The sequence below is a fragment of the Panthera onca genome, chromosome A2 (assembly GCF_046562875.1).
Source record: "Panthera onca isolate mPanOnc1 chromosome A2, mPanOnc1 haplotype 2, whole genome shotgun sequence".
Taxonomy (NCBI): Eukaryota; Metazoa; Chordata; class Mammalia; order Carnivora; family Felidae; genus Panthera; species Panthera onca.
Genome location: NC_138340.1, coordinates 143,800,652 through 143,827,052, shown reverse-complemented (window position 1 = coordinate 143,827,052; position 26,401 = coordinate 143,800,652). Strand labels below are relative to the sequence as shown.

General features: G+C 36.8%; 1 protein-coding gene across 4 annotated transcripts in view; it reads left to right on the top strand.

Annotated features, from left to right (window-relative positions):
• The first annotated feature begins 987 nt into the window (after positions 1-987).
• ZNF800 (zinc finger protein 800) overlaps positions 988-26,401 on the top strand; it is a 47,736-nt gene continuing 22,322 nt past the window's right edge. For 2 of the 4 annotated variants that reach the window (XM_060633026.3, XM_060633030.3), the window contains exons 1-5: positions 988-1,912; positions 2,390-2,508; positions 7,595-7,690; positions 16,380-16,523; positions 18,697-20,389. In XM_060633026.3, coding sequence (XP_060489009.2) covers positions 2,448-2,508; positions 7,595-7,690; positions 16,380-16,523; positions 18,697-20,389 — 1,994 coding nt within the window. In that variant the 5' untranslated portion in view covers positions 988-1,912; positions 2,390-2,447. Of the gene's footprint in view, positions 1,913-2,180; positions 2,272-2,389; positions 2,509-7,594; positions 7,691-16,379; positions 16,524-18,696; positions 20,390-21,637; positions 25,744-26,401 lie in introns of those variants that run through there. The other 2 variants (XM_060633028.3, XM_060633027.3) reach the window with 2 other exon arrangements.

Below are 26,401 nucleotides of genomic sequence, written 5' to 3'. Positions count from 1 at the left end.
AACACCGTCACATGGACGTACCATAATTTCTTTTACATATAAGTTGTGGCATTACATTTTAGTTTGACGTTGTGTGATGCTTCTTGACAATGGCACAGAAAAAAATGATCCAACATAACACTCATGTGACTGGTGTGTAAATGTCCAGTACCTGGAATTCCTTTAAAAAGGTGGATCGCTTTCCTTCCTTTTCCTGTCACCCCTATAATCAAGCTGCTACAATCGCTCAAGACCTATGCAGATGCTCCGTTCAGTATTTTTACAATAAGTTTATCAATTAATTACTGGACCGACCACAAACTTCCTTATGCATTTTGAAAACATTTCAGCCACAGTTTGCTCTTCCAAAATACACACTGAGCCTACCTACTGCTAAACTGCTCTTTCAGGACCCAGCAAACCGACAATGTCGGCGCGAGGAGCTAACAATGCGAATGGGCTTTTTTCTCCCTTCAAATTTCCCGACCGTCGGTGGACACGTATTTGCTAGGAGAACCAGAATTCCGTTCTGGGCGGTGAGGAGGCAGCCTCTCCGGCCCCAAGAGGCGGCCACACGGGTTTGCGGAATTTGACAGACGACCTCGATCTTCGGGGATTTTCCGAGCAGGACGCGGGCGCCGAAGAGGAGGGAAAGTGCATACTGCCCATGTGACGCACCTTCGCCTTCAGGTCCCAGAAGCGCAGTGCCGCTGCAGTCCATGCCTATCCTCCACCACTAGTTTTCCTCCCAAAGACCTGATGAAAACCACCGAGTTCTGGGAGGCACGCTTCGAAAATTGTTGGTTTTTTTTTTTTTTTTTAAATCGACTTTTACCATTTTATAAGTGTGCTGACAATCTTTTCGGAGTCACCACTACTTACGGCTCACCCATTTGCCAACCTTTCCCTACAGTTCATTCCCGTGCTTTTCCAACCCTCCCAGGTTTGGTTCCACTCAAAGGAGAAAAGCGAGAGCAACAGTTTGGTCGCCCATCAGCCCGTCCGTCTCCCGGGCACAAAACGACCCGGGGCTTCGGCTCTCCGTCGGCCCGCAGGAGGACGCGCGTACGAGGGGCCGGCCCGGGACACCGGTCGCGGCCCGAGGGCCACCGGCCAAGGTTCCCTCGCCTGGCCCGGCCGCGGCGCGTAGCCTCCCCACAGGCCCGGGCGCCCGGCCGGGCGCATGCGCGCGGCGCTCCCGGGCGTGCCGGCCACACTCCCCCCACCCACTCGGAGAGCTTGTCACTTCCTGCCCTCGCCCCATCTCCGTCCGGGGTCAGTCAGTCGCTCCCTGTCGCTGCGGGAGTCTCTGCTTCCCCCTTCCTACCCGCTCCGCGGCGGTAGCTCAGGCTCTTCGGGGAGGGGGAGACGGAGAGAGAGAGAGAGACTGACTTAATAAAGTTTCCTGAAACAACAACTACTACCAAAAAAGGCCCAAGGTGGGGGGGACCCCCATTCTTCCCCGCCCTCTCCAAAAGCCTGAGGGACCGTTGCAGGTGGAGCGGCGCTGGGGGGAGCCGGGCTCCGGCGGCAGCCGTTGCCCCGGCGAGGGGCGCCCAGGTCCTGCCCGCCGTGGTTCCGGCTCCTTCGGTGGCGGCTGCGGCTTCTGCAGGGCGGTTCCTCCTGTCAACTGCCTGCGCCCGCGCGCCACCCGCCCGCCCAGCTCCACAGCGCGGAGGGACGCCGTGAGCCGCCGCCTCCGTCGCCGTCGCCTCGGGCCGCGGAGGGACGTGGTGAGCTGTGGCGCTTCCGCGTCAGCGCCGGCGGGGACTCTTTGGGAGCGCGTCGGGCCCGAACCCCGGTTCCCTTCGCGTGGTCCGCCGAGGCTGCGCCAGGTGGGGCCCGAAGCCGCCTCCCACGCCAGGCTGTCCCCGCGGCTGCCCGGCCTGCCTTCCTTCCTTCCGCCTGCCCGCCGGCCCGCCCTAGGAGTTAAGTAAGTTGGGCGCACTTGGTTATGGGGACGGGGGCTCCGCCGGAGAGACCCCAACGCACGTGCGTGGCGGGAGAGCGCGGCGAGGGCCGGCCTCCGGCGGGAGTCGCACCTCGGCCGCCCCTGTCGCCGCGCCCGCCGCCCCGCGGGCCCCGGCGCCGGCCGTGCCCGCCGCGCTCCGCGCCTCCGTCTCCGCGCGCGCCCGCCCGGGCCGGCGAGGCCGCTGCCGCCCGCGCAGCCGGCCAGGCCCTCGCCTTGCGCTGCGCGCCCCGGGCTGCGTTTCCGGGTAGGGCGGTGAACCTGTGCGGGAGTTTGGGCTGGAGAAGCCTTCGTGCATGTTTCTTTTTCAGCTCTAGAGGAAGGTGCGGGTCCGTGGAGGGAAAACGGAGCGCGCGGGTGGAGGGAACGTATCTGGAAAATAGAACCAGAGCCCCCCCAGGAAGTTCAGGGTGAGTGACGGGTTTGTGCTTCTTTCAACAGCCAAGCCGCAATGAAGAGCTTCTTACAGTGAAAGGAAAGTAGGTCTCGCCCACTGAAAATGCCTTTAAGGGACAAATACTGTCAGACTGACCACCATCATCACGGATGCTGTGAACCAGGTATACTCCTTTCTTCTCCAGTCACTTTGCCCTCCGTCAGGGTCACTTTGCCTTGTGTTTCCTTCCTGCCCGAGAAGTCATTTCTAAGGAAGCAGGCTATAATTTTCCCCAGCATAAAACTAGTTATGAAACCAAAAGCTTGTACAAACAAGAGGTTTCCCCTGCTTGATCCCTTAAAAAAAGTACTGCAAGTGTCACCTTAAATCTTTTCCACAAGATCAATCACTCAGTCCCTTTTCCTGCTTTCAAGGCAGCCTGCAGTTAGTAGTATACCCCCTTGCCCTTTGAATGTTTAAAACTGAAGAGAAAGGAGAAAATAGGTAATAGAATGCTAGCATTTGTCTTCGTGAAAGTGGATTCATTTAAACTTTTGAAAGTTAAAGTTTCTCATGCGTTTTTATCAGGGAATAGCGGTTAGAGCCAAAAAATGAGTTTAGTTTGGGCTAAAAAGTTTGTTAAACTCAACTTGTTGGAAGAATCCGCTCTTTGCTCACTGCAGCCTTTAAAAATTTTTTTGGACAGAACACAGTGTATGGCAGAATAAAAAAAGCTGATTTTTTTAGGTAGAATACATAAGTGTTTTTACTTAAGGATCCGTAAGGATAGTGTACTCAGTGGAACTGTTTTTAGTTGGATTTATGGAATGAAAAAGTTCCTTTTTTGAGTCTCATGAAGAATATTAGAAAACTTTGATAAATGGAGCATATAAACTGTTAAGTTTTTCTAGTTGTTAGAAGTTTGATGTGTTTTGTCACAAACATATAGAGGTACAACTTACAAGGGAATCATTGAATACATATGTGACCAGACCAGACAGAGGCTCTTCTAGTTTAAAGGCAGGTGTTTATCATTATTTTTGACCTAAAAGGTATTAGAACTTTTTACACTTGTGCTTGTTTTTTGTTGGAGTATTTTAACCGCTCTAGTGTACTTGGTCCTATATCACAGTAGACTTCATTTCAAGTAGTGAACTTTTTTGACTAATGGGAAAAAAATGGTAGTGGTAAAGAGGAAGAACTCCCATTTTCAGAAAACTTTGGTACACATGAGAATGAAATTTGCTGTGACCCATCCCCCCCACTGGCTGGCTGGAAATCAGTAATAACTTACTTCTGCTAATAAAATAGTCCCAGGATGGGACCCAGTTTCTGTTCAACTGTCCCTGACCTATGTAATTTTCGGCACCCCTCCATACTGCATATTTTGTGTGTCATTTATGTTTTACTAAATATTGGAGTTTGCTAGTTTTGAAGTAGAAGGCTGTGAATGCCTTTTATAATTGTGTTCTACTGACCTTTTATTCTAGTTTTGGGGGTTTTTTTGTTTTTGTTTTTTGTGGTTTTTTTTTTTTGAAAACATTTCAAGTCATTTAAGTTGAATTAGTTAATGAAATCATTTTGTTAAAGCTTCTTATTTAGGAAGAAGTTTATGTGTTTATTTTGTTTCTTTATTTCTTTGACAAGTTATTATTGAGCACCTGTTAGGTGCTAGGTACTGTCCAAGGCAAAGGGGATGTAAGTGGCGAACAAAACAGATAAGGTCATTCCCTTATAGAACTTTTGAGTGGGAAGAGATGGAGATAAAGTAAATAAGATAATTTGTGGCTGTACCTTATTTAGTGTATTCTGATAATTAAAGTTTCCTAGAGACTTCAGTGTCTTTTTAAAGGTGTTTTTCACAGTTGAACTTTTTAATATGTATTGGAACCTCTTTGCTTTTTCTCCCTCATTAACAAATCATCTAAGTTGCATTAATTTTAAAAGTTAAACTTTCTTCTGTGAGAAACTTTTTCAGTGACCAGGTCAAAAGTAGTTAGTGTCTCTTTGCTTTCTTAGCTAGAATTAAACACTTTCCAAAGACTACTTTGGTGGAAAGCTAAAAGTTTGTTAACCTATAGAGTAGTTAATTGTCATTATTTCAGAGGAAGTTATGTGCTGAGTGGGAGGATATTTCCAGTACCAAGAGGAATATGTTATGATGTGCTAGTTTTTGAAAGAAGATGCCTTCTGAAGGCACACCAAGATAATATGGTGTTTGAGAAATTCTTCTAATGGCCAATTACCAGAGGTCTGTTCTCTTGAATTATGAATGGGGGGTGGGGGGTGGGGGAGGGTTCCTGGATGGGAGCACTGTGTTCCTGAGGAGGCCTTGAGAGGATGGTCAATTCGTAGTGAAGGGTGGTGTTATAAGCCTGTCAGTGTGTGTGAAGTACTTTTTTAGTTATGTTTTAAGAATGTTCCTGACAGAAATTTTCAAATATTCAGAAGTAGAGAGAATGGTATAAGGAACCTGATATAACCGACACACAACTCCCATCAGTTATTAACACATGGACAATATCTTTTCGTCCTGTATTCTCCCCTTCTCCGCAGTTCCCTTCTCCACCCTCCAGCTACTTCCCTGTGCTCTATTGTTTGTAAGTAAATGCCAGATGAAAGATCTTTTAAAGCACTCGTTTTAAGCTAGGAGAGACTGTTGCAAAAGTAGGTATTTGATTCTGGGAAATGTGTTCTTGGAAGGATGTAAAGACAGATGTTAACTTCTGAGTGTTTGGGTGTTTTGATTGGAGGGTGATGATGGTTTTTTTCCTAATGGTCATGTAAACTGATCTTGGGAGGGATGATGGGATATATGAAAGGAAACTTTTATAAAGTACTAATATATAAATTTTTTTAGGGTTGAGAGTGTATTTTCAAGTGAAGAAGTTTTTTGTTTGTTTTGTTTTGTTTTTTTACAATGGGAACTACACAGATCTGTATATTAAGTGGATGTATCTGTGGATAAGTAAGCTAACCCTGGGGTTCTTACACACATGTTGATGTGTCTCGTGGTAGCAGTGTTCTGAAGGTGATTAGGTAACGAAATTTTGCTCTGGCTTTGAAATCAGATGTTGTCATGTGGAAGTGGAAGATGATGTATTATAGAAAGTTTTCTGGAGCATTTTTAAATGAGGAAAGGGGACTCTCAGGACGAGTTATCATTTCTTCCCCTTATCCCTTCCTTATTCATTACTGTTTTTTTATTGTCCCTTTCCAGATTTCTTGTCACTTATAGAGCCAAGCCTTGATGCTTTTGATTCTTTACAATTATAAAATTTTTACCCTCTTTTTGTAGTTAACTACTGTTTTTTTGTAAACTTTTGTCACATATTATAATGTACCAATAGTGAAAAGAGATTCATCTAATCCCAATAAATGGTATCATCGATTTATTTACAAACTTCTGCTCTTGTATCTTTAAGGGGTTGAATTCTCCTTCTCTTAGATTTTGGAGACAATTTTTCAGTTTTTTGTGTCAGAAAGCAGTTGATTTGTACATGCTGATGTTGGTCGTGGTGGTGGTGATAGAACATTTATTGAGCACTTACTATAACATAGGCTTTGTTTTAACCAGTTAACTAGTTTACTTGCATTAACTCATTTAATCCTCGTAAAACCCTGTGATTTGGGTACTTTTATTATCCCCATTTTAGAGATGAAAAAGAGATCAGAGAGTTTAATTTGCCTTAGTTGTATCTAATAAATGTCAGAAAAAAAAATTCGGTGCAGTAAGTCCAAGTCTAGAGTCTTTATGTTCTTAATCACTGCAGGTAGTACCAATATCAGTGTTCTCAGAGTGAATTGTGGGTGTGTGCATGTTATTCATTTAAAATACTCCTAGAGTATCTCTTAAAATTGGGAAAGTTGTACTTAATAAAATCACTTAGTCCTGAGACATAGTCCCTCCCGTTTGGTGACCACTGAGCACCAGACTTGAAGACTTAAAGAGAATCTAAGGCTGTGTGTATATACAGAGCACAGCAAGCTTTAGCCCCCTTATCAGAAAGCTAAATGCTGTCCAAGACCAGGTCCTGAAGCAGTAGCAGCACACATCATTGTTTTCCCTCTTAATTTTCCCACAGACTGGACGATCCTGGGTTTAAGATGGTAATAGTTGAGTAGAACATTATAACATACTGAAAAAAGAGTTAATTAAAGTGGCTGGTGTTTTGTGCCACAATCATGTCTTTATTTGGTATCTGATGGGAAAACTCAGTTTTCCTTCGCAGTTACTTTTTATCATAATCTAATTTATTACATAATTACACTGTGAGCCTGAGAATTTTGGAAGAGACCTTTGTATATGAAAATGAAAAAATTTATTTTTAAAGTGGAAATATTATTTTTACTCATTATAGAAATGTGTTTTTTCTAGCATGCACTCTTCTAAAAGCCCAGGCAGGCTCTGAAGCACTAGTGAAGTATGAGACAGAAAGTGAAAATCACCCCTGTAAAACCCGCCGACAGAACCCTTGTTTTGTTGGTATCCCACCAGACTTTTTGTGTTTATATTAACGTCTGCACATACACACATGTATGTTAAATTTCTTTCTGTATTTATTGAAATACACATTAATATGAGTGAGATCATATTCCACAACCTGTTTTTGTTGCTTAATCTATTACTGACATTCTTTGTTGTTAGTATACGTAGATCTAGCTCATGCTTTCTAACAGCCATGAAGGATTCCATTGTAGGGATATTTCATAGTTTATTTAGTCTGGTTCCTGTTGAGAGACTTTTAAATTTGAATTTTTTTCTGAATTATTTACAGCGCTACAGAGTGCTGCAGTGAACATTTTTGAACATCTATCATTGTGCACTTCACTAGTTCTTTCCTTAGGCAGTGGTTTTTGAGTTTTGCTCTCATAATTGCCCGTACAGTTGTACTAGATTGTCCAGAGGGTTTTGGAATGGTTTATGAGATGTGGCTAGGCCATGATTGCCCTAGAATTTTGGTTAAATACAGTAGTTCTTCTTCAAGGGGAATAAAAAGGCAGACATGACAAATAGGTACTAAGTAATACCAAAATAGTAAATCTTTGTGTTTGAAGCCTTACATAGCTTTAATTTAGCCTTGAATTGAGGGTAATTTTATTTTTTCCCATTATTTCATTTTGCCTTACAAAGATGCTGGTGAAATATATACGAACAAGTGTGATTATCGTTAACATGATTGTAGCAAACCATTGTTTTACTTTAATAGTAAATGATTTAAATAACCCTTTTTTGTGGGGATTGGGGTGGGTGTTTGTCTTCCATGTAGTTTATATCCTGGAACCTGGAGATGCTCCTTTGTTACAGCAACCACTACAGACATCCAAATCTGGTATTCAGCAAATAATTGAGTGCTTTCGATCAGGTATGAATGTTTTAGGATGTATTTTTCAATCTTCACATAGTAGTTAAAAACTACCTAGAAATCCTGAGAATTAATTTTTTTTAAATATTAAAATGTATACATTGGTTTTATAGAATACTTTTAATTGCCATATTTTAAAAAAGTGGGTGAATATTGACTTGATCTAGATTCTTTTTCAGTACTATGTATTATATATTCATATGGAAATAAGCTTGTTTATTATGGTTTAAAGAAATACATGTGGTATTTTTATTGGTAAAGTGCCTCTTAATGATTTATTTTTATTTTTTGGCATATTCTTTATAAACTCTCAAAGGTGAATTCTACTGGGTCTTTAAAAGCATTGGCAGAGTAGACTATTCACAGCGTCTGAGATGTCACTTATTTTAGGTTAATTACTTTATCATCACTCTTTATGTGACTCCCCTTCTTTGGCCTAACCCTGGAGTTTCAATATCTTAAATAGAGCACCAGATAGGAAAAATACATATTCCAGCCCTGGGATCTTCGGATACAAGTGTTTAGCTTTTCTTTCTATTAGATTATTATAGTATTTGTATGTATAATAAGGGTACTTGTGCGGGTGCAATCCAATGCTTTAAAATAGTTGTTGCTTACTACATATACATAAGTGAGAACTGTCAGAACTGTGTTATCAGTAAGATCTTAGGTTGCTTTGATTCTTATAATCCACTTATCCACCTTTTGTAGATTTGGCTTCTTTGACGTCGTAGACTGTTGAGTTAGATATAAATAAGCAAACACACATGATTGATGGGACACCTAACTGATGGAAACTTAGAAGATTAGAATATCTTTTGTTATTATTCTAAAGCTTACTATTTTAATGAAAAATTTCTAAGATTCAAAGGAAAAGATAATTTATATGTAATAACTTGTTTTGTGTTAATAAATTCTTTGAGGTGCTTGTTTTTAAGTCATTGTAAAGAGAAGTGGCATCTGTTTGCTTTATTTTAGGATCTAAGAAATAGATTGTTCCTTAATCTAAAATAAAAAAGGTTTTCTGACTTTATAATATCTATTTCTTGGACTTTTCATCTATAGTCCTCATGGCATTGCTTTTATTTATATTTAATTTAGTTAAGTATTGAGTGTATACACATGCCTTGCTCATGTTGGATGCTGGTAAACCTATTTAGGTTTACCTAAATAGGTGGTAAACCTACTCAAAGATGTTTTTTGTTTTTTTTTTTACTTTTGATAGTTGCCCTTCATTAACAGAAGTAACTGATAAGTCAGATTTTCCTTTAGTAAAGACAACTACAATTTTACTTATTAGGAGCCGTATTTACAATATATTTCTGGCGTAACAGGAGAATGGTTAGTTTTTGTAGTATAAGAGTTTTTGTTAGCTACTTTTAATAGAGAAATAATTCCTTTTGCGCTTTCTCCTGGAAATGAAGATAATAGCTTTTCACATTTAGTTATATTCTTTGCTGTAGGTTTTTAAAATCCAGAATTTACAGAGAAAGACAAATCCCATATGATTTCACTAATATGTGGAATTAAAGAAACAAAACAGATGAACTGTGGGGGGCCAGGGAAGAGAAGAGAGGGAAACAAACCACAAGAGGTTCTTAATGATAGAGAACAAACTGAGGGTCGATGAAAGGAGGTGAGTAGGAGGTTGGCTAGATGGGTGATGGGTACTAAGGGCACTTGTTGTGATGAGTGCTGGGTATTGAATTCAAGTGATGAATCACTGAATTCTACTCCTGAAACCAATATTGCACTCTATGTTAGGTAAATAAAATTTGAATAAAATTTAAAAATCCAGAATTTGAAATTAATAAGGTTATTTTATACTACTTCAATTTATTATAGTCTTATTTGATTAAGTAAGAATTGGTTCATTCATAAATGCTTTGTCTTGTAAAATATCCCTTTCCAAGAAGATCCTGTTTAGAATCTGTGTTTAACTGTGGAAGGTAAATATTTAAAAATGAAATTGTTTTCTTTTGCACTGTGGTCATATCTGTTTTCTGTGTTTGCTATTTCTTTACAATCAGAGCTAAAGGAAAGGGTCCATGAAATGGGTAAAATGTTTTTTTTTTAAATGTCCCCAGCAGATTTGCCTTCTGAGTTATGTTTTATTTAGGCAAATTTTGAAAGTACTATAAATTTAAAGTACCCACTAATGTAAATTAGAAGTGATTTAGAAATATGCTTAGCGATACAAAGAAACTAACTTTGTATTTAAAAAAAGATTTTTTTTTTACTTCGTTAACGCGTCTCAGTACTAAGCAATTTTAATTTCCTCAAGATCGTAATCTCTCACATATCTGTGTAATCTAAAATCTACTAAGATAGCTCTTTAGCACTGAAGTATCCAGGTCCTGGCTGACTGAAACTTGGGGTGGATAGAATGGAAGCTTGGCCTGCATGACTTAGGGACCAAGATCCATTCTCACCCTGTAAGTTCCTCCTGGTTCCATTCTACTCCCAACCACACCTTCAGTGACTCATTTCTTTCTAGGCTCTTTCCTGTACAGCTGGGTCACACACATTGCATTTAAAGAACCATCTGAAGTCCATGCTTTTGCTCTTGTTAACCTATAGAAACTAAATCAGGTTGGGTATTAGTAATGGCTTAGGATATCTAGCTTAATCTTTAAGCTCAGTTAGTTGTCTTCAGCTACTGTATCATCTCTAAGTGACTCACCTTCTTCAGCCTACACTGGACTGTCTGTGATCTGATATGAATTCCTACCCAAGCTGGAAGTTCATAAAAGGCTGAGGAAGGAGTTCTCTCATTTTTCAAGTCCACAGCCCCCTGTGTGCTATACTGACTGCTTGATCAGGTTTGACTTGTTCTCTTTGCCTCACACTTCAGTTTTTGCTTTGGACTGTTTTGCTGGCTTTAAGTTATCCTTCTTGACCTCTAATATCTCTTTATTTCTGGCTGCTTCACTTGTAAATTAATTTGAGTAGTTTTTTTTTTTTTTTTGGAATTAAGTAATATTCCTGTATTGGAGTAAATAATGTTACTGGATTAAGTCATAAATGCCTGTGGTTTAAAAAAATAATGAAGTACAAAAGGATATAAAAAATATAAAAATGAGTCTCTTTGCTCAGGCAACCACTGCTACATGGTTTGTGTGTTTTCTTCCAAGGTTGTCTATACATATAGCCCTCATACCCCGCCCCCCCCCCCCCCCCGTATGAGTAATAGCTGACTCTGCGCCCTGTTACGTATTTTTGCTTTAACAGTACATTTCACTGTTGTTTGACATCTGTTCGTAGAGAGATGCCTTATTATTTGAGGCTGCCTATTTTGCTCCAGACTATAGATTTTCTACTCTGAAATCCCTAATGGTTGGGTGACTTTGAGACATACTGTTTGCTCTGAATCCTTGGCTTCCGGTACTGCCTTGACTGGGCCCTGCCTTTTGCCCGAGTGCTGCCTTAGCTGTGTTGGTTCTTCTAGGATCAATCTGTGTGACTTGGCATCCTCAAATTTCCTCCTTTCTATTAACACTTTTAGCTTCCTTCCTTCCTGATCTCTCTCCCCAAACTGAAGCAGAATTTTAAGTAACAGCAACAACAACAAAAAGATGTACTTGCATGAGACGTTTATTAAAATTGATTTAATTGAGCTTAATAGTCTTTTTTAGTCTCTCAGCCTTCTGCTAGAGGCAAAGGAGCTATTGAATATCCTAAGGGTAGAAACAGAAAAATGGAGAGAAAAGACAATGATAATTATTTAGTTTGGTATTCAAAACTGGTCTTTAATATGAAGTTGATACCTTTTTTTGAATCCTTATAATATATAATATTGAAAAAAGAGGTAATATATAATATCGTAGAAAAAAGATTCTGCCTATAGAATACAGTACTGTGCAAGGAAGGGCATCTTTTCTGAATCTTAGGGAGGAGTAAATTGTAGTGAAAAATGAGAATTAGCTTTTGTGATATTTGCTATTGCCATTATCATCTTAAGTTTAGGTTTGGTCATTTAACTTCTTAGAAGAGTTTATTTTGTTTTGTTTTTGTACTATTTAAAGCAACATTACTTGTATTTAGTGTAAGCTGTGACTGGATGGTGATGCCTCCCTCAGTCCTGACTCTGCAAACAAAAACTTAGCTTGGAAGTATGATTTATCATAGATACATAAGAGAGTGCCATGGATTTTGTTTTTGTTTTTTGGTTGTTACATGACAACTGTAGGAAATTTAAAATCAGACTAGATATTTTTTTGGATGAATAAGAAAGGTGTAGATTTATTTGTTTGATTTGTTGTTCTTACATTCTTCTTCAAAGCATATCATCTGGGGCTGTGTTCCTAGGAGAGCAGTCATTTATATTAGTTTGGAAATTTCTTAAGGGCACAGATCAGATCCTTCACTTCTGTGTTTCCAGTGAATAGCATTGTGACCTGATATTTAATAGGTGTTCAGTAAATGTTTGTTATACTAAACTAAAAGATTCACCAAGTAGGCACTAGAATAATTTTATTCTACTTATGAATTTACTGTAGTGTGTGGCAGTGTTCCATAATTAACCTAGTAATTTTTTTTAACCAGCTGGTTTTAAGATAATAATTAAAATTTTCTTAAGTTTTCCCTGTTTTTTACCTTCAAGAACTTTTGTTAAGAGAAGATCAGCTAGAAATTTCCTTTGTATACCGGCCTTGAAAATCAGTTTTGACACAAATTATGGATTTGCTTGCAGTGTTGAGATGATACTGTGTTTAAACAGTCATGCTAAAAATGAGCTCATGTGTGAATCATCAATAAAGCAAACAGTATACCACTTAAAAATAATTATTGCTACAATTTAGGGACGCCTGGTGGCTCAGTTGGTTGAGTGTCCAGCTCTTGATTTTGGCTCAGCTCATGATCTCACAGATTGTGCCCTGCATCAGGCTCTGCGCTGACAGTGCCCAGCCTGCTTGGGATTCTCTCTGTCCCTCTCTCTATCTGCTCCTCCTCCACGTGCGTGCATATGCACGCATGCTCTCTCTCACAAAATAAATACATAAACATTTAAAAATCCATTATTGCCACAATTTAAAATGGTCATTGACCAACATATTCATATATTAAGAAAAAAATGAAAGCTTATCTTTCTAGCACAGAAGAGTTATAATTAATATCACATCATGTAAGGTGACTGCAGTCTACCCTACTGTAGAACTGAATACTGATTTCCTTTGAAAAAATCTTGTAAACATTTTTCTCAGAACATACAGAATATTTGACATTAAGGAATAGCACATGACTAAATCCTTGATGAGGTTTAAGTAATTTTTATGAGCACCTATTATGAGAATCTGAAATATTCACTAATTAGCTAATTTCTAGGCATCAAAAACTTACCCTTTGGAGGGCTGGTTTTTTGGAAAGATACTGATTAATGATCTATGTAAGCAGTAAATAGTGCATCCTAAGATAGTTTTAAAACCTGAGGCAAGAAAAAGTTATTAATATCGGAAAAGGAATAATTAGGAGTAAGATACCCTGGCTCTTTCTGAATCAAGAGCTGTGGAAGAACTTTATGTTGCTGTTTAGATGACCATGTCTGTTGTTGTCTCAGGTGGTAGAAAGTTTTAGCTATTGACAGAGGCAGAGTTGATTGGCTGTGCCTAATTGTTAGTGAGCAAAGCAATAAGAAAATAGTAGCTGATTAGACCATTAAGACCGCATGGGAAAAACAACAAAACCTTAAATGGCAACTGCTAACTTAGGGAAAAACTTCTGTTGTCTGTATTTATGGAATGGGTGACCTCTTATTTTTCTCATTTGTAAAATGTATAAGTTGAATTAGAAACTCTTTGAGGTCTAGGGGCGCCTGGGTGGCTCAGTCAGTTGAGCGTCTGACTTTGGCTCAGGTCATGACCTCACGTTCATGGTGAAGTTCAAGCCCTGCAGGTTCTGTGCCTACAGCTCAGAGCCTGGAGCCTGCTTTGGATTCCTTGTCTCCCTCTCTCTTTGCCCCTCCCCTGCTTATGCTCTGTCTCTCAAAAACTAAAATGAAACATTAAAAAAAAATCTTTGAAGTCTCTTGACTTCCCAGTCAACTTTACAATAGGCTAAAAGAAAGTTTAATTTATAGAGAAGGTTTTCTTTAACATAGAGTTCTCCAATATGTCATTTGACAAACATCAGTCACGCATGGTTCTGAGGGCTGGGAATACAGTGGGAAGAATAAAGATACCTTCTCTTTCCTCTTTGAGCTTCCACTTTAATGGGAGTACAGAAAAATAATTACAAGAAAGTGGAATAATATAGTATAGATGTACAGTGTGCTATGGGAGTAGGGGTGAAGAATTCTTAAAAAACAGGAGCGATCAGAAGGCTTCCTGGAGGAAACAACTAACTTGGAATTTGAAGGATTGCTGGAAGTGAGCCAGACCAGGGAAATGGGAGATTGTTATAGGCAGAGAGAAAAACCTAGGTGAAGGCCTGAAAAGTGAGAGAGCGAGAAATTGGTGGGCCTGTGGCTCTGAAAGAAATTTGATGTACCTGGATCAACACGACATGCTTGTGTCTGTGCATGTGCATGTTGATGTGTGTGTGCATGTATGTGTGTAGGTGGGGTGGGGTGGGGGGAGCATTTGTGAATGAGTATTAAGATTGATTGGTTCAGGTTAGAGCTAGAGACTTGTTTTAGGGGGATGTTTATTGGGAACAGATATACACTCTACTGAATATAACTAGCTCTATAACTAGGACTAAATAAGAATCTATACGTAGATATAGACTTTTTTATGGTTGAGAGAATCTTACAGACAAAGTGAGAGCTCTGATTTAAGGATGCAGTCTTATATTTTTAGCAGTAACTTTTTTATGTATAACCTCATACTTTCTATTTAAATCTTCAACTGAATTCTTACGTTAAACCTAGTTCAGGTTATTTTTGCATTGCTCTTCAATCTTTTTTGACTGTCTTTAAAGGCAGAATTGAATCTTTAGTATGGGTCTAGCAGGTAATTTAATTTAGAATTGAAGTGTGCAAAAACTTTCTATGTTTTCTTTTTACTTTACTACACTTAACCGTACTTGGGAATTATAGGTAGATCAAGTAGAGAGGTTTATCTAAAATATTTTTATCATTAGTCTACCTCTCATAGTTTGTCACTTAGGAGATTATGAACTAAATATGTTAGCAGTCTATTGTCAATATATTTTGTAATTCGAAGTGGAATAAAATGTGTGTGTGTATGAGTTTACTTTTATATAAAGAATATACTCAAGCTGTCCTCTGAATCTTTTTAAATTTGTGTTTTCTGATTGTGTGGTAATATGGTTTAGTGCAGTAAACATTGATTTGAATTTGAGAAATGGTGGAAATAATTTCATTATATATATATTTTTTTTTCCAGTAGAAACCCAGATGTGTAATTTAATTTTTCTGGGATTTAGGTTCATATTTTCTTTTCATGATTCTGTAAGATACATTTGGTTTGGTTTGTTCATTTTACAAGGTGGATAGTAAAGTATGTTTGCTCTTTAGTAGTCCCAGAGCTTAACAGAATGTCAAGTGCTTGCTGAGTGATAGAACACTTTATACCTAGATAGTCTTAAAGTTGTTTTTCAAGACACTTTTGTTTTTTCCTCTTTAGTTTAAGTCAATATCATTATCATCTTTTTTATTTGAGGAAATTAAAGGCTAATTAACTAGTAAAGCACTGCAGATCAATTTTGTCAATTTACCTGTGGCAAAACCTTGTAGGAAATAATGACAAAAGATCTTCTGTTTGTGTTTTATTCCTGGCGGATATTTTTACTTTAAAGATTAGATGCTTGTTGCCATTTATTTTTTTTTCTTGCCTTTTGACCTTCTGTCATAATGCTTAGATTCCCTAGATCTGTGGCATTTCTTCAACTTATCTTTATTGAGCATTGTGAGAGCTGAACACTTTAGTTGTAAATAAGACAGGTTTGGTTTTGGCTGCTTTTGTGTTTATAATCTAGTGGGGAAGACAGGCTTTAAGTTAGTTTAAAGTGTAGAACTATCAGTATTTAATTAATTGCACTTGAAGTGAGTTTTTGAGGGAGAAAGAATTTGAATAAATGTATAGTGGTCTCAAGAGGCCTAAGCAAAATTCATGTTATGAATAAGGATTCTGTACTCTCACACTCAATGGCCAGAATTCCATATTGGCGTAGAACCTGAAGTAATTTGAGTTTTAAAAAAATCACAGGCAGTCTTGGGACACAGTTCTGACTTTCTTTAAGGAATCAGGGGAAAATGTATTACAGAACTCCATCTTCATTTCACTGCAGAAGAGAGCTGTAGGAACCAGCCAGATACTTTGGCAGGGAGTAAAGGGGTAGGGGAGGAAGGGGCATGTTTAATTCTTCTTTCCCATTCCAGATCTATTGAATCAGAATCTCTGGAGGTGGGTCATGTACATCTTTATTCCCAGGTCATTGTGATGATCAACCAGATGTTGGAGTGACTGTTGGGATATCCTAAGAATTGATTGGCTGCTGAATTAGAAAAAGAATATCAGTTTTAGCTGTCATAATATTCAAATGATGATGCGATTTTGCTTAAAATTTAGTTTATAACTTAGTTCCGAATACACTATGGTAGAAGTTGGCAATGTCTGTATTTTATTTTCAAAGAGTAATTGCACTTTGGATTGTCAACAGTGGTTGCCAAGTTAAAAGTGCGTGTTTTAAAGTTATCTTTTGTGTTTTCTTTTTTTTTTTCCTTCAGGAACTAAACAACTTAAGCATATTTTATTAAAAGACGTGGACACTATTTTTGAATGTAAATTATGCCGCAGTCTCTTCAGAGGATTACCAAATTTAATTACCCATAAAAAATTCTACTGCCCACCAAGTCTCCAGATGGATGACAGTAAGTTTTATTCATATATTCAGTTATGCATTTTATAGTTAGTTAAGTATTCATATACTGTAGCTGTATGTTTGTGTTAAAATGGTATTGATAATTTAATGATGGAGAATAAAATTAAACACTCGACTTAATGTTTTATTCATTTTCTTAGATAGGTACTTTCATATGAGCGCTTTTTGCTTCGGTTTTTCTAAAGATATAGGAGGTTCGATTTATGAGTATATTTATTTGTATTAAAATACTGGGTATTGTTTTTGAATGTTTATGTAGACCAGATAGTATATATTCAGGATTTTTCTAAGTTAAAATATGAGTGCTTTAAGGGACTATTGATATTTTTCATTTTCACTTCTTTAACAACGTTTTACATATGACTGTTAATTTACTAAGATTACTGTTAAGTAAATGAGGCTAGAAATAGGGCAAAGAATGAGTAAATGAGTTGATTTCTTGGGGATGGTGAAGAGCTTTAAAAAATATTAATCATTCCATTTTTTTCTGGGTCTTGGTTTGAAGATTAGTTTTGTTCTCAGTTAAATTTATTTATAGATCAGTCATTTTATCAGAAATTAGATTGTCTTATAGGCTAACTTGAGATCTGAAATAGCTTTATGTGACAGAGGCAGGTTGAGGCTAATAATGTCTTTGTGGAGCCACATGTTTGTTGGATTAAGTATACCGACCATGTACGATTAAGTACGCAGTATACATAATGGTATTATTTTCTTGCTATAAAGAACCGGTACAAATTCCTTAAAATATTTTATTAAGTAATAGGTTACATTCATTATGTCTTGTTCAGGAGTTTAACTCTTTGCGGACTTAGAAATTTATAGAATTTGTTTTCTCGGTTTGATACTATAGTTGCATTATAGATTTTGTGTACTTTTCAATTTAACTTTTTTGGGATGGGAATGAAATGAAAACTCCAAATATCTAAAGTACCACTTTAATTACTAGCATGAAGTTGATATAAAGTATATTATAGCACATAATTGAAACAAAAATTCCTCTATTTGGAAATTTTTCTTACCACTGTTATATCTTGCTATACTTGTTTTTAATCATTGAGATATAAATGAAAAGGCAGTCTATGGGGATAAGTTTTAAACCTGACCTTTTAATAATTGAAGTACTAGTAGAAAATTAGTTATTTCTGATAGTTACTCTTTGCAATTTTTTAGTGTAGAGTTGACTTTTAGATATATAGATAAATGGATTCGTTGGATTATTGTGTACTTCTCTTGGCAATACTCACTCTAGAAATACTTCTGTTAAAGTGTTATCCTTCCTGTAGACACTCCTTTATCCATTTTAATTAGGAAGATCACTAGAAGAGCAATAGTGAATCATTTCTTGATTTCTAAATGGATAGCCAGATTTGATGCTGTATTTGTGGCCAGATTTTAGAGTTGTGTGTGGAAACATAACTAGTGTTAGATAGTTCTGGGATATATAATAGGAATATTTGGTCTCCCATAAGGGATGTAATTATTGTACAAATAAAACTAGCTCTGTTTTTTGAGTAAAAATCTATAGTTTTTAATCAGTTGCTTTAATGGTATTGTGTCATGTTAAGAAAACATTGAATAGGACTGAGTTTAGCACTTCTATACATGTCATTCATATTTATATCCTACAGATTTTTCTTTTCCAGTTCTATCAGATGTCTATACAAGTAGACTATTTATTATGGATTAAGTTAATAGGACTGCTGTTATGTTTCCTAAAAAAAGAATCACTTTTATATAGAATAGTACATTCTTCATGATGTTTTATCCATCTTGGGTTGTAAGAACTTTGATGTGCCTTTGCGAGCCTAAAAATTTTAGACTAAAAATTTGAAATACTGTTTTTATTGTTTAGGACACTCGTGTATTTGTATTAAGGGCACTTAGAAGTGGAAGTAGCTCTTCAGATTGCATTTATTCCTTAACATTTGTGTGCCATGATGAGATTTTAAATTAATTTTAGTTTAATTAATACTAATTTTTGTAAAACTACATTAAATGTATAAATTATAAAATACAGAAAAGTAGATAATGCTCATAAAAAAATACAAACCAGTAATGTAATAAGTTTTAAGGTAGAAGTTCATAATACAACTTTAAATATTAGAGAGCTAGAGCAGGCTAATTATTTCAGATTAAAATGTTGTTTTTTTTCTTAACAGACCTTCCTGATGTAAATGATAAACAAAGTCAAGCCATAAACGATCTCCTAGAAGCCATATATCCAAGTGTGGACAAGCGAGAATATATTATTAAGCTAGAACCCATAGAAACTAATCAAAATGCAGTGTTTCAGTATATTTCAAGGACTGATAATCCTACTGAAGTCACAGAGTCAAGCAATACTCCTGAACAAACCGAAGTTCAAATACAGGAAGCTAGCACTGAACAGTCTAAAACAGTACCAGTTATAGATACAGAGGTGGAAACTGTAGAGCCCCCTCCTGTTGAGATTGTTGCAGATGAAGTTGCACCTACATCTGATGAGCAACCTCAGGAATCACAGGCTGACTTGGAAACTTCTGACAATTCTGATTTTGGTCACCAGTTGATATGTTGTCTTTGTAGAAAAGAATTCAATTCCAGACGAGGCGTTCGTCGTCACATTCGAAAAGTACACAAGAAAAAGATGGAAGAACTAAAAAAGTACATTGAAACACGAAAGAATCCAAACCAGTCCTCTAAAGGACGCAGTAAGAATGTTCTAGTTCCATTAAGTAGGAGTTGTCCAGTATGTTGTAAATCATTTGCTACAAAAGCGAATGTAAGGAGGCATTTTGATGAAGTTCATAGAGGACTAAGGAGGGATTCAATTACTCCTGATATAGCAACAAAGCCTGGGCAACCTTTGTTCCTGGATTCTGTTTCTCCTAAAAAATCTTTTAAGACTCGAAAACAAAAGTCGTCTTCAAAGGCTGAATACAATTTAACTGCATGCAAATGCCTCCTTTGCAAGAGGAAATATAGTTCACAAATAATGCTTAAAAGACATATGCAAATTGTCCACAAGATAACTCTTTCTGGAACAAACTCTAAAAGAGAGAAAGGCCCTAATAATACTGCCAGCAGTTCAGAAATAAAAGTTAAAGTTGAACCAGCAGATTCTGTAGAATCTTCACCCCCTTCCATTACCCATTCTCCACAGAATGAATTAAAGGGAACAAATCATTCAAATGAAAAAAAGAACACACCGGCAGCACAGAAAAATAAAGTTAAACAAGACTCTGAAAGCCCTAAATCAACTAGTCCGTCTGCTGCAGGTGGCCAGCAGAAAACCAGGAAACCAAAACTTTCAGCTGGCTTTGACTTTAAGCAACTTTACTGTAAACTTTGTAAACGTCAGTTTACTTCCAAACAGAACTTGACTAAACACATTGAGTTGCACACAGATGGGAATAACATTTATGTTAAATTCTACAAGTGTCCTCTTTGCACTTATGAAACTCGTCGGAAGCGCGATGTGATACGACATATAACTGTGGTTCATAAAAAGTCATCCCGCTATCTTGGGAAAATAACAGCCAGTTTAGAGATCAGAGCTATAAAGAAGCCCATTGATTTTGTTCTAAATAAAGTGGCAAAAAGAGGCCCTTCGAGGGATGAGGCAAAACATAGTGATTCAAAACATGATGGCACTTCTAACTCTCCTAGTAAAAAGTATGAAGTAGCTGACGTTGGTATTGAAGTAAAAGTCACAAAAAACTTTTCTCTTCACAGATGCAATAAATGTGGAAAGGCATTTGCCAAAAAGACTTATCTTGAACATCATAAGAAAACTCATAAGGCAAATGCTTCCAATTCACCTGAAGGAAACAAAACCAAAGGCCGAAGTACAAGATCTAAGGCTCTTGTCTGGTGAGGAACAGTTACAGAGTTTTGCTTTTTTCCCCCCATCGAACTAAAAAAAATCATTTGACCATAATTTATAGCTGGTTCCATTTTAATACATGTTTGCTTCCATATATCTTATGGCATTGGGAACTGCAAGAGTAATGTGCATATTGCATTTACCTCTTCAGTGACCTTTATTCCAGTGGCTTGGGAACAAAAGTTAACTTCAGAACTTATCTTCCACAGGACAATGCATTATAGTTCTAGGTAGATGGCACAGGGTCAGTGCTTTCCTCTCAATGTTGTAAAATATATGTTTATATTGGCTTATGTTTACAATAGAAGTCTTCTGTTTAACTAACTTTGCACAGGTTTAATTTGATTTAGTGACTTAGTCTACTAATGAATACATTGTAGGAAAAGTTAAATATATTAGAATGAATTTGTGAAGGCGATAATTATAGGAAAAAAGTCTTTTGAGGCACTGTAATTATTGTAAAAATTAATCTGTGACGGCTAAATAAAGTGCTGCACTAAGAAAAAGAAAATCCCCAAATTGGATTTAGAACAATTAGCATTTATTATTTATGTTTAACATAGTGCTTCCAGTCAAAGGGGGGAACTTGATAAACAAAAGTTTGGATTTTTTTTTTTTCCTTCTCCTTAGGAGTGTGTGTTAGTTACTGTTTTTAGTTTTGATCTGCGGAAAAAGTGATTATTTAGGTTCAAAATCTTACTTTTCGCTTTTTGTTTAAACAGACTTTTTGTGATCATTTCAACATAGTTAATATTATTAAGTAGGTTTTTTTTTTTTTGTTTTTTTTTTTTTAATCTTTTTTTGTGGTTGTGCGTTGCAAGAAAAGGAGAATCCCTATTGGGAAAAAAGAAAAAAATTTACTTTTTTAGAAGGTTTTGGAATAAATGTAGATTTTTAAAAATGCAATATGAAATAAGGAGTAGACTCCCTCTACTTGTTTTTGCAAGTCTATCTATATTTTTAAAAGTTTACCTTCAGTACCTGTGTCCCCTGTATTAAGGCATTTAATATATTTAATTAGTATTAAATTAGTTTGGGATTCAGGTTCTAAGCAGTATACTTAGTTTGAGTACTGAGTAGGTTAAATGTTGTGATTTGAGTATCACACATGTTTTTATTTGTGTGGAAACTTGAGGTGAAACCATCCTTTAGAAGTGATTTACTGTTGTATAATTTTTAAAACAAGGTTTTATTGGTAAACTCAAAAGTGTTCATTTATTCCCATTTCTCCTCAGATAACTTCAAGTGATGTACGAAAAGGTTTGGAGTTCATTTTTGTGGAAAGACTTTAAATTGGTGTTAGAACCACTAAACGTCTTCAAATGGTACTATGAGAAAAAAAGGAAAAACATTTTCATAAATATTCGACTGTAACTGCTGTTTTCTGACTAAAATAATAACCATCTAACCACTTGTTTCTAAGGCACTGCCTCTTCCAGCACTTTCAAGTAGCTGTGACATTACATATTGTCATCACAGGCCATCAGCTAACCACCCTTGACCTTGTGCATTTGGTCTGCAGTTCCTACAAAAATGTTGCAAATTTTGTTTTCCAAACAATTTGTTGATTAAAGCAATCAACAACCTGAAGAATATATCACCACTGGTGATTTTTAATTGACAGAGACTTTATATCTTAGTGACTTTAGTTTTGTTTCACTTTATTTGGCAAAATTTTCATCTGAATTGTACAGATCTATTTCCTAGTGAGTGTATGTTAGGACCAAAAGAGAAATTAGTATCAACATATTATAAATATTTAGCCTACTAAGTATTTGTAATTATTTTTACATTCATTTATTTCTAACTTGTTCTCCAGCACTTAAATGTTTGAAAGTTTCATTCTAAAATATATTCAGCAGAAAGTTCCAGTTCATTTTCGTCCATGGATCATTATTTTTATTTGTCAACATCTGAGGTTTTTATGAAAATTAAACATTCCCCTTTTTTTCTTTAAATTTTATACAAAGCACTTTAATAATAGATGCAACTTAATTTTTCAGTTTCTGTATATTTTTTTTTTAAAGACCACACATTTACTAATGTTAGTATGAAGGTAGTAAATAGCTTACTGATATTTTATGGATGCAGACAATCCATGCACAACCACTTCTTATGATATTAGTTTAATTCTTTAAATATTGCTAAAAAAGGAAGATGGGAGTATAAACCCTGAAGTTTTTTCTCCCAAGTAAAATCTTAAATGACTACTTTCGATGATATTTGATTCCTACTGTAAAATTTGGAAAATAATGAATTCTTGTCCATTTTTGTAATCAAGATTTTAGGAAAAACAGAAGTACATCTATCTTTATGAAATATTGGGCAGGTTTTTGTGTATCAATATTTTGTACTTTTTAGGGAATATTTTATTTTTTAGTAATTTTTGTCAAATTCTAATTTTAAAAGGTACAGCAGAGAACATACCATGTTTTTATATAGGTTCATACCTGTACTTAGGAGGGACCCTGTCCATCTATATACTTCTTGTAAAAATTTTAAAGTGTTGAAGATCCACAAGGTCATAATAAAATGCTTCTATAGCTAGAAAAACATTTACCCTTCCCAGTGCTTTGCACTAAAATATACTGTGAAAGGAAACTAGAAAGACTGTAACTGTTGCTGGAAATGTTCTATATTGAATGTACATGCTCTTGTTGGAAAAATGTACTATATGTGATGGAAATAAACCAGACTCAAAATTATTTCAGCTAAATGTGCTTCAACAAAGGTGCATTGGTTGAAACTTAAATGTTTTATCAAATTTAAATTTATTCAGTGACTATGAGCAGCTACACTTGAATTATACCCTAATAGTTTTATTTTTAAGAATTAGAGTGATAATTTCTCTTTAATTTAAAAACAGATTTACTTTTCCACATATGGAAAACTTGTACTTCTATACCTAACTTTAATGATTAATATCATAATATATTTAGGGAACTAAATGTGTAGGTGGTATTTCATTTATAAACCATCTTCATTAGTTGCACATTATTAAATCTGTATGTTTGACTTTTGCAAGGTGTTATCTTTTATACATTCTTACACACAAGACATCTTCCAAAGATACATTCCAGACTTAAGTACCTACAACCAGTGAAAAGATATGAGTATTCCTAAAAAGTTTGGGGGTAGTTCTTTGCTACAGCCTCTCATCTATATGTCAGCCTATCGTTCTCTACTTTACTTGTTAAATACCGTAGGGAATAAAGAAAAATAGCCTGATGTTGATGGAGGGGAGCCCAATTACTGGAATTCCTTTATTTCAACTCCCCTATTTCCACAATACTATTCATAGTTTGTCTCCACCCATAACTCTAGGCCCACAGAGCAGGAATTTCGAAGGAGGAATTGAGGGTTCCAAGGACTGTCAAAAGGTTTCATCTGGGTCTTAGAGGAAGAAATAGAACTATGTCAGGATGCGTCTGTCTAAATTAGAATTGCCTAGAGAGATTGGGAATATTTTATCATAGTAGCCAAATCAATGGATCATGGCAGAGAGGAGTTAGAGGCTAAACAAGTTTAGAGAGGTGGAATGAACAAGTAAGAAGTTATTAGATGTTCTTTGTTCTTCCTATTTCTTTCTGGTCTTCATCTTTATTTTTTGGTTTTATTTTGATTCAGGATCTGTCTTCTCAGAGGCTGAGGCTTGAGACTCTTAAGGAGAAGAGTCCTAGGAAATTTGTGGCAGAAGCTTTTCTGCATGCAAATATAAGCAAATATTTGTAGCACTTTTTGTTGTGGGGAGGAGTAGTTAAGCAGGTAAAGAGCCATCAGAAACTGCTTATTTTATATTAAAACCTATCTTTGGCTACCAATTCTATCTACCTTTGCTATTATTTGATCAATCAAGAGTTTTCCTGTAGAATTCAACTCCTCGTTTCCTGAGATACATTCCATATGTCGTAAGTGTGGTGGAAGAGGAAAAACAATGAAAAGTATGGCTTGCATTTCAACTTCATAAGTTTGGGTAGTGCAAGTGAGAGCTGGATGAGGTATGGCTGACACTGGGCAGGTGTTTATTAGAACATGGAGATATATACCTTGAATGTATGATAACTTTTTTTTTTTCATGTCTCTGTTTCCCCCTCTTTCCTCCCAACTTCAGGAAGAAAGCCTCCTCTTGAAGAATATATATATTCTTTATTCTTGTAGAATATATAAATTCTTGGCCTACTTTTGTACATATGAGCTGAGTTTTTGGCTTGTATTATTGAAAAGTACTTCACTTTTTTTAGGGATATGTATTTGTTATATTGTTTTATGATCAATAGGCTGTTCTACTCATTTTGCTTGAAAGAGCCCATGGATGCAGTAGCAGGGAGTTTTGTGGTCTTTCTAGGGCTTGAGTTTACCAATAGGTGTTATGGCAAGAAAGTATTGAGATAGACACAAGTGGCTATCATTTCCTATTGTGAAGTTGCAAAAGATGTTTTCAAATAGCATGACCTCTGAAAAAGAAATGCTTCTTAAACTTTAGAAATCAGGTTTCCAGGTTTCCTACAGTGGCCAATGGAAGTATTCTCGATCCTTAGTTAGGAGTTTTAGAAGTTCCTTTTTTTTAATGGAATCCATAGATTACCAGGATTATGATTTAGCTGTGACTCTAAGAGTTGATCTGAAGCCGAGCTCTAAGATACGTGTAGCAAAATGTTGGCTGTTGTATTATACAAAATCCTTCTGTACTCTGTGCTATTCTTTCCCTCTTCTCCAACTTTAGAAACCTAAGGATTAGAAAGAAGTAAGGATCAGCAGTCTTAAGAATGGCTGTTGTTTGGTTTCTAAGGAATTAGGCACATGATATAACGTAGAATAAAACATGTTTCACTTAAACTCACCTGCAATTATTTTGACTTTTCTAACTTTCAAATTCACTCCTGTCTCCTAGAATTTGTTTCTGTACTATTTTACTCTGAGTTCTCTTCTGAATTTCTGGCTTTTCTTTTTTTTTTTTTTTTTTTTTGCTTCTCTACCAAGTACCAAGATAGCAAAAATGTTTTTTGAGAAGGTAAGAGGGTGGAAAGTCAGCTCATTTCTTCCTGAATATTTTTCATTCTAAATTTGATTTGTCAGGCTTATTATTTCTTTTCAAACTGCTTCTTCTGCATATATTCACCACCATGCACCCCAAGCAGAGGTGAACTTAATGAAGACCATAGTTGTGTCTGGTTGGGAAAATGCCTGAAGTTGGAGGTTTTACTGTTTGTGCCCACTCAGTAGAGTTAATTTGCTTGATTGTTTATATTTGAAGTCAGGGACTATGTCTTGATAATTTTGTTTAGTGCCTAGCACATTTTCATGTATACGCAGGCACTGTGAATAAAAACTTGATATTCAAGTGAGTGGTAGCTTTTTCCATCTCAGAATCGTGCTGGCATATACTTTGAGACTTCGGGTTTTAATTTCATAAACTTTTAATGTTTATTTATTTTTGAGGGAGGGACGGAGAGAGAGAGAGAGAGAGAGACAGGCAGACAGGCAAAGAGGGAGACAGAGAATCTGAAGCAGGCTCCAGGCTCTGAGCTGTCAGCACAGAGCCTGACGTGGGGCTTGAACTCATGGACTGTGAGATCATGACCTGAGCTGAAGTCGGACGCTTAACCGACTGAGCCACCCAGGTGCCCCATCATTTCATAAGCTTTTATTATTTCAATATTGATTTTACTTATTTTAGAAAATGCTGCCAGTACTAAGATGATAGTTTGTAATAATAAACAGAACTCTTCATATTAGATAACAATAATGAGTATTCATGGAGTGCTGACTGTATGCCACGTACTCTGCTATCCTTTACGTGCATAATGCCCCTCATCGACCAAGAAGACCCACCAATAAGATCCACCAGTAAGAACTGTTACTTCATAATCTCCATTTTATAGAATTCTGAGTTTCAACGTAGAATTTCAGTGATTTACTTAAGTTCACATAGCTAGGGAATAACAGAATTGAGACTTGACACTAGGTCTTGACTACAAAGCATGTGCTCTTAATCCGTG